Source organism: Orbicella franksi, chromosome 9 (assembly GCF_964199315.1).
Source record: "Orbicella franksi chromosome 9, jaOrbFran1.1, whole genome shotgun sequence".
NCBI lineage: Eukaryota > Metazoa > Cnidaria > Anthozoa > Scleractinia > Merulinidae > Orbicella > Orbicella franksi.
The window spans coordinates 11,795,906-11,803,325 of record NC_138153.1 but is presented as its reverse complement, the minus strand read 5'-3'; the positions used below and the strand labels follow the sequence as shown (position 1 = coordinate 11,803,325).

The 7,420-nt window shown below is 39.0% G+C and overlaps 1 protein-coding gene across 1 annotated transcript; it reads left to right on the top strand.

Moving 5' to 3' along the window:
- The first annotated feature begins 307 nt into the window (after positions 1-307).
- LOC145496596 (microfibril-associated glycoprotein 4-like) lies at positions 308-4,321 on the top strand. Its single transcript, XM_081476300.1, has 4 exons — positions 308-669; positions 1,916-1,958; positions 2,643-3,023; positions 3,443-4,321. Exons 1-4 carry the CDS (start codon positions 361-363, stop codon positions 3,709-3,711), a joined length of 1,002 nt encoding a protein of 333 aa, XP_081332426.1. The 5' UTR covers positions 308-360; the 3' UTR covers positions 3,712-4,321.
- Positions 4,322-7,420: the final 3,099 nt, after the last annotated feature.

The following is a 7,420-nucleotide window of genomic DNA, read 5'->3' as shown; positions in this document are numbered from 1 at the left end:
GAACTTTTGCTATCAGCTAAACAACAACAACAAACAAACGAACCTAACTTTTCTTATTGTGTCTAATGCGCGATCATGTAAATTGCGAAAATAGTAAAGACGAATTGAATTTTAGCTTTGGCAACTTCTGTTGGTGACATTTTGTCAAGCGAGATGACAAGTGTCTTACGCAAGACACTCTTACGCAAGACACTATTCATTGTAGAACATTAATTAGATGTGCGGCAAAGTGTCGGGAAAAAAGGGACGTGATATTTGTTTGTGTCAGCTAAAATTGAAGGCGAAAGGAAACTGATGTCAAATCAAACTGTATTCAGACCCATAAGAATACAAATTGTGCATCTGGTCTAAACCTGCACAATGAATTCGTCATTGCTCTCCCTTTTCTTGCTCTTTTCAATTCAAGTGAATTGCTTCGGTTTTCGTGGGATTCGAAATCACGCTTTTACGGGACTCATTTCCCAAACAATTTACGACGTGGACTGGTTAGGCTGTTTGGAAGCCTGTAGTCGTAACGAGAAGTGTGTCTCTTACAACTACAAATGGCGTCTCGATGCTCAAGATGAGGTCAATGTATGTGAATTGATTGATGACCGTGGGGAGTGTGACACAAGCTCTCTAGTGTACATGACTGGTTTTACTTTCTATCAGATCAGGGGAAATAGAAAGGTAAAGATAGAATGTTAAGTTCCAATTGTAAATATTCAGTTTCACCAGGGAAAACACACTGACAGTATACTGGTGTTATTGATCAGGATTTCTAAATCAGATCACCTACAATTCGACAGTAGCGCGACACATCTCATAAACATATGATTTTGCCTTGCCTTATTGTAGGAAATCCTTGGGAAGTTTAAGACCTGTCATTTTAAGAAAAACAATCAAAAGATGAAAAACCAATGTCCCTAACGTTTCGGGTTAGGGCCCTTACATCGGGAAATACTCTAATTAAGTGCCGCTCTCCAACCAGGATCAGAAACCTGACAAACATTTAACTGACATAACCTGGCATGGACTACGGTCCCATGCAAGAGAACCGACTTCAGAGCTTTTACCTTGAGTTACATATCTTACAGCCGTTTTCAGCCTACCTACCTGACTTACTTGACGGACAGAAGGCCGCCCTGACGAATGGACTGCGGATCGGCTTGCCGGCTAGCCGGCCGACCGACTGCCTGCCCGACTGCCTGACGGACGGACGGACGGACGGACGGACTGACTGACTGACTGACTGACTGACTGACTGAATGACTGAATGACTGAATGACTGAATGACTGAATGACTGAATGACTGAATGACTGAATGACTGAATGACTGAATGACTGAATGACTGAATGACTGAATGACTGAATGACTGAATGACTGAATGACTGAATGACTGAATGACTGAATGACTGAATGACTGAATGACGAACGGACGAACGAACGGACTGACTGACTGACTGACTGACTGATGAATGATCACTTACAGATTGCTACAAGTCCAAATAGAATAAAACCAGATACCATGCATTCAAGTGTCCAAAGACCATTGCACGGAGTGATCGGACACGTGAATAGGCGCTAAAGAGTTCAAGGTAGATAGTTGCCAACCAGATGTTTTATTTGTGCCTTTATCCGTTGTTTGATCAATCTTGACAGAAGACTTTGGACAATTGTTTAATTGTCTATTGATGTTAATTTACATCAATACCCTGAGCTCTACTGAAATCCCCTTGAACGGTAATCTTTTCATTATTCTTTTGTTTTACTCTTATTTTTCCCAGTTTCTTTCAGAATAATTGGGCATATGCCGTCACCTTTTAGTTATATTCTCTTATTTTCTCCCTTGAAATTGTAATTAATACAGACGTCACCGTACAGTCAACAACTAATCCGAGTTAAAATACTGATTTGCATTATTCTGTCTTACAGACCTCGTGTACTGAACCGTGTCATCCCAGTGTGTCAAATAAAGGTATCAGTAACGACGTTATGAATCAGCCTTACTAAATCTGAGTGGAAGATCTTGTGTAAATTGATGACTCAAGATACCCTAGAATTCTGTTACTACCCTCCTCCTCCTCAAAATATGTCTCCCAAATCACGGACAAAAACCTCTACCGATACTAAGCCTTTCGAAATTTAAGCTTGTAGTTTTAGCTGACGAATTTTTTACCGTGTTGAAATAAAGATTATGTATGAATGTATATGTAGGCTCCGGGTATTAAAATTAGATCTAGCTCAATAGGAAAAAATATAGCCTCTTCTAATAGTAAGTGCCCTACCGTAGAACGTGTTTCGTAGTAATTTGATGTGGTTAGATTTGTACATAACTATTTTTAGGCATCTATTGTATATTACATATTTACATAGATTATATAATCCTATTTCTTCTTTTTCTTCTTTTATACAAATTTGAGTTCACGCACACGTTTTAACGAGCGCTTGCGCTCCTTGGGGTCGCGTGGTTAAATAAAGTATTGTTGTTGTTGTTGTTGTTGTTGTTGTTGTTGTTGTTAACGCATACGTTATACGTAGGCTTGTATCAACTACTGAATGAAGAACCTGTTCCTTGCTTCAAATCATTAAGTCCTGAAAGTTATTTCGCGGTGTTTGTTACCATAACTATTCATTTTTGTACTTACATTTCATCCTGCAGCTTTTGGAGATTGCTACGAGCTGTTAATGGCGGGACAAACACAAAACGGAGTCTACAGAATCAACCCAGGTGGCAAAGAAGAATTTGAAGTTTTGTGCGATCAGAGTGCACAAGGTGGAGGATGGGTTGTAATCCAAAAAAGATTTAATGGTTTGGTGGATTTCTTCCGCAACTGGACGAGTTACAAAGTCGGATTTGGAAACTTAACAGGGGAGTTCTGGCTTGGTCTTGACAAAATTCATCGACTGACGTCGTTAGAAAAGATGGTTCTACGCGTTGAACTTGGTGATTTTTACAACATGTCGTCATATGCCGAGTACGATAAGTTCAAAGTGCTAAGTGAGCAATCCATTTACGCCCTCGAACTAGGAGAGTACACAGGTATATGAAAATGTAGACCATTTTCTGAAGTGAAGGAATCATCCAAACGAAGTGTTATTAAGCCTCGAACGCTCAGGTGGAGATTGATATCACCCCTCTCCTCCACCCCCAATGGGGAATATATTTTTTGATGCTGAACCTTTTCTCGTCCAATTTAATCTTCATGTGCCAACTTTTTATCCACTTCACTTTTTTTTACAACAGCAATCACCTTATTTCGCTCTGTGGCAAATTAAAAAGTGACGAAAGGCTCTATCATTGTACGCTGTAATTAGGTAATATCAATCGTAACCCACATATTGTACGAATAGTCTTTAATAATTTTAAATTGTCTTGGCTCTAGATCAAGAGTCACAGTTTTAATTTGAAAATTATTTTCCTGGCCTTGTATTTATCCTTCCTTTATTTCATACTTGCAGGCACAGCTGGTGACTCCCTAACGTGGCACAAAAGTCTCCCATTCTCCACCAAAGATCGAAATTCCGGCGACTGTTCGGCTGGGGATTGCGCCACTTTATATCACGGAGCTTGGTGGTATGGTGACTCCTTCCAATCAAATCTTAACGGGAAATACTACAGCAAGCAAAGCACGCCTACATTCGATGGTGTTATCTGGGGAGAGTGGAAAGGATTAGCAACCTCCTTAAAAAAGACGGAGATGAAAATCAGACCATGCAATGATTGCTAAACGAGTTGTTAGCTTTATCCAGCTGATAGATTTACGGCAATTCAGTATGTGTAAAATTTAGTCTTGCGTGTTTCCAGGGGCCGCTGTTTCAATGTGGAAATATCCTCCGATAGTTAGCTGCCGAGTCTGCTGTTGAGTGAGGTTTTCCATTCCTTGACCAACGACATCTGCAAAATCTAAAACTACAATCAATCAAGCAAATTAAACAGTTTTCTGTGAGCGGCACTCAGATTGCGAAGAAAACAAAAAGTGACGAAAGCGATCCGGGCAAGAAAAGAGTTCTGAAAGGCTAGGAATTAAAACCGTTTCTATGTTTCTATGTTTTCAAATTGACGCTTAAATTGAAAAAGGCATCATGGGTTTAGCCGAGTGACGTAAAAGCTATAGTTAAGTATGAATATAGTGACCGGGAAACGGTCAAAAGGAAGCAATTTTGTAGCCTCAGTACTTTTGATTGCACGTAAGCATAATTGTTCAAGTCTACCCACGCATATAGGACCCATAAAGGATATGAACATATGAGTGAAAGATGCAAATTACGGTCCATCTTGATGAGTTCGCTGTGTCGGTAATAAAAGCTCTAAATTACAAATCAAAATTACAAATCAAATTACAACTTACACTACCCGCGTATAGCGTAGGCTAATTGAGGCGGGTATTGTAATGAATACTACATTAGGTCACAAAACAAACTCCTAAGCAAGTACAAACTCTACACGGGAGCGTGTGCTACCTCCCCGTTCTACTTTTTAGAGAAAAAAATTATTAGGCACGCTTGCTTACAAAATTACTAGGCACGCTTGCTTACCTTCGATAGCGACTCTAGTAAATAATTGTTTCATAAGGCCATGTACCGATTTTATTTACATATAACGGCCTATATAGCTATGTTAAAGAGCCACTTTGTGGAAATGAACAAGACGTCCTTATAGATAAATAAATAAATAAAAAAAATGGCGCAACTAGTACTGTTTTTACTTACGTCTTAAGCTGTTACTGCTCATAAATTTCTTCAGCTTGACAATGAAAAAACCCGCACCTTGAGAGCGGAAAAACGTAATAAGCATGTGCGAGTGTTGGCCGCGCGCCAGGCTCCAAGTTTGAAAACATGGCTGGAATTTCGTCGATCGTGTAAACCAAAAAAGTTACGAACGTTATATATGCTTTCCCATTTATCCCAGTAAGCAGCAACATTTAACGTCATAAAGGAAAGCTGGTGTATTGTTTTCGTAGGGAATCATTTTTTTTTCGGGCAAAATTAACCAAAAGAAGGTCCCCGCAGTATTCTCTATTTTCCAATTGCCCATAATTCACTCTGTTTGCCCCCCAAATTTTGCATAAACTATTGTTGTGAAATGCTCTTGGGAATATGCAGACCTCCCAAGAGCATTTCACAACAATAGTTTATGCAAAATTTGGGGGGCAAACAGAGTGAATTACGGGCAATTGGAAAATAAAGAATACAAGAAATTTCGGTGCAATGGCACATTTTTTCCAAAGACACCCTCTACATATTGCATCCGTATAAACAAACCACTGAATATATAAGGAAGAGAGTCTCTCAGCAGGCAAATTCATGCTTACCCACGTATAAATAAATCAACCAAGGGACGTTCTTGGCGTAACTTATTAGCAGTCCACCGTTCTTTCCATCATTGTAGCCTGTATTATTACCTGAGCCCGCAAGTAGAGCTAGGGATGCGCAGAAAGATGCGCAGTACGTTTTTCCGCTCTGAAAACATAACGTAGAATGCCCATTGTTCGCAGGATATTTACTTACAGTTCGTGAGTCATATCGCCTATCATATTGCCTGTAATAAGCGCCAGGGAGTGACAATCTCATTAGTTAAGATAAATGCGTGCTTTTTTCCGTATGGACTATGACTTTGACTATTCTTATCACGGGCGGGAACATCGATCGAAGCATTTAACTTTTTGTGGTATTCTTGTCGGTATGTTTTGGCGTATTCTCACTGACTATGCTTTTAAAGTAAATTTACTGCCTTTAACTGAAAAAAAAAAGTAAAAACAAAGAAAGAAAGGAACAAATTTAAAGAAATTGTAACTGATCGGTCTAAAAGCAAGGAAATGATGTGCTCTCAAATCTTTTCGTCGCGGGTGCACTGAGCCGAGAACAATCGTTTGTGTTAAAATCCTTGGTTTTACAAAGCTTGGCTGATGCGCTGGGAAGAGTTTGCCCTGTTGTGCCAAACGAAACTACTTCAAAGAAAAGTAACGACTATGTTGTTATTGGATCGCGTTCGATCGCGTTTCTTTGAAAATGAAAATAAGGCATATTTTGATCGCGCACGCTTATCTTTTCAAAATATAATTCGCGTGGGTTGGATCGTGCTCGCTCGAACGGATTTAACGTGTTCGTTATGCATGATAATGAAAATATTGTCATATACCAGATAATGTCTACTCTTGACAATAGTTGGTGGTCTTAACCGCGCGCTTGTAATATGCCTATGTCCCTGCTTTTATTTCTCCTCAAAGTTTAGTTTTGATTGTTTATATAGAAGGGAGGCCCTTTGGGCGAAATCTATGTCAGGGCTAAAGGAAATTAAATCAGAAAGGTGATTTTTTTCGTCGACCCAAATTCGTCAAATTTGGCTCTTTCCTCTCTTACGCTGATCAGTTTTCAACGCATTTTTTTTTTAAATTTAAATTCAAAACTTCGTTGGTTATGAAAAATTAATGATGTGCAGTCATTCTGAGCGATGATATCCTGTTTAGAAAAGAATGTTTTGATCGATTTCTGGACATTTTAATTACCTTAGGCTTTCCCACAAGTCGATCTGTGAAAGCTAAAAATGCGATGACTGTTCGCGTGCTCTAACCCAAATGCAAAGAACGCGAGGAAGAGGTGCAAAAGAAGTCTTACGATGGACTTAGTAGACATATAGACCTACTCGGAATACGAGTGACTTCCGCCTAAGCGAAGAACGAGAATAGGCTTTACAAAAAAAAAAAGCTAGTGCAGTCAGAAAAACTTGTGTAAGCAACTATGAGCAATTTGTACGACAATAGAAGAAAATTTAAATAGTCACCAACAAAGAAATACTGATGGGTGTAGGTAGAAAAAAGAGCTGCGAAGTGTTGATTGTTTAGCTAATTTCTTCTCAAATGGTAGCCCACAGTGGATAGAGCTCGTTTCTCTTGTCAAAAAAAAAAAAATAATAATAAATAAAAAATAATAAAATAAAATAAAGCATTTGTTACACATAATCAAGGCCACATAATCACGCACAATGTTAAAAAGAGAACCCAGCCGGAATGGAATACTATTTAAAATACCTTCATTACTTTTATACACGCCTCAAGCCATTCAATAAACAGTGAGCGTTAATGGTTTATTACAAGTAAGTCTTAGCACCTAATACATGTATTCTCCCAACTGCCAGGGAAACGTACTAATTAAAAACGCTTTTTATCAATACATTGAACTGCAAATCATGCACGAAAATAATTCTCAATCAACTGATTGATCTACAAAGCCAGAAGATGACTTATTACAGGCTAGTCAAAATAGACTTGTTACCTAATTATGGTCTCCCAGCGACAGGGAAAACTTACATGAAACAGGTATGGTCATATGAACTACAAATCATGCAAGGATAATATCCTCCTTTTGTGGGGCAGAGGCAGCAATCGCTGTTTAATTGGCAGGCTTGGCCTTTAGTCTTGCAGTTTGGCACTTGTGTGG

What these genes read in the sequence shown, in the direction of transcription:
- LOC145496596 (XM_081476300.1), top strand. Translation starts at nt 361, where the DNA reads ATGAATTCGTCATTGCTCTCCCTTTTCTTGCTCTTTTCAATTCAAGTG. An exon ending in AGATCAGGGGAAATAGAAAG is followed by an intron (nt 670 to 1,915) that starts GTAAAGATAGAA and finishes TCTGTCTTACAG; the next exon opens with ACCTCGTGTACTGAACCGTG. An exon ending in CGAACTAGGAGAGTACACAG is followed by an intron (nt 3,024 to 3,442) that starts GTATATGAAAAT and finishes TCATACTTGCAG; the next exon opens with GCACAGCTGGTGACTCCCTA.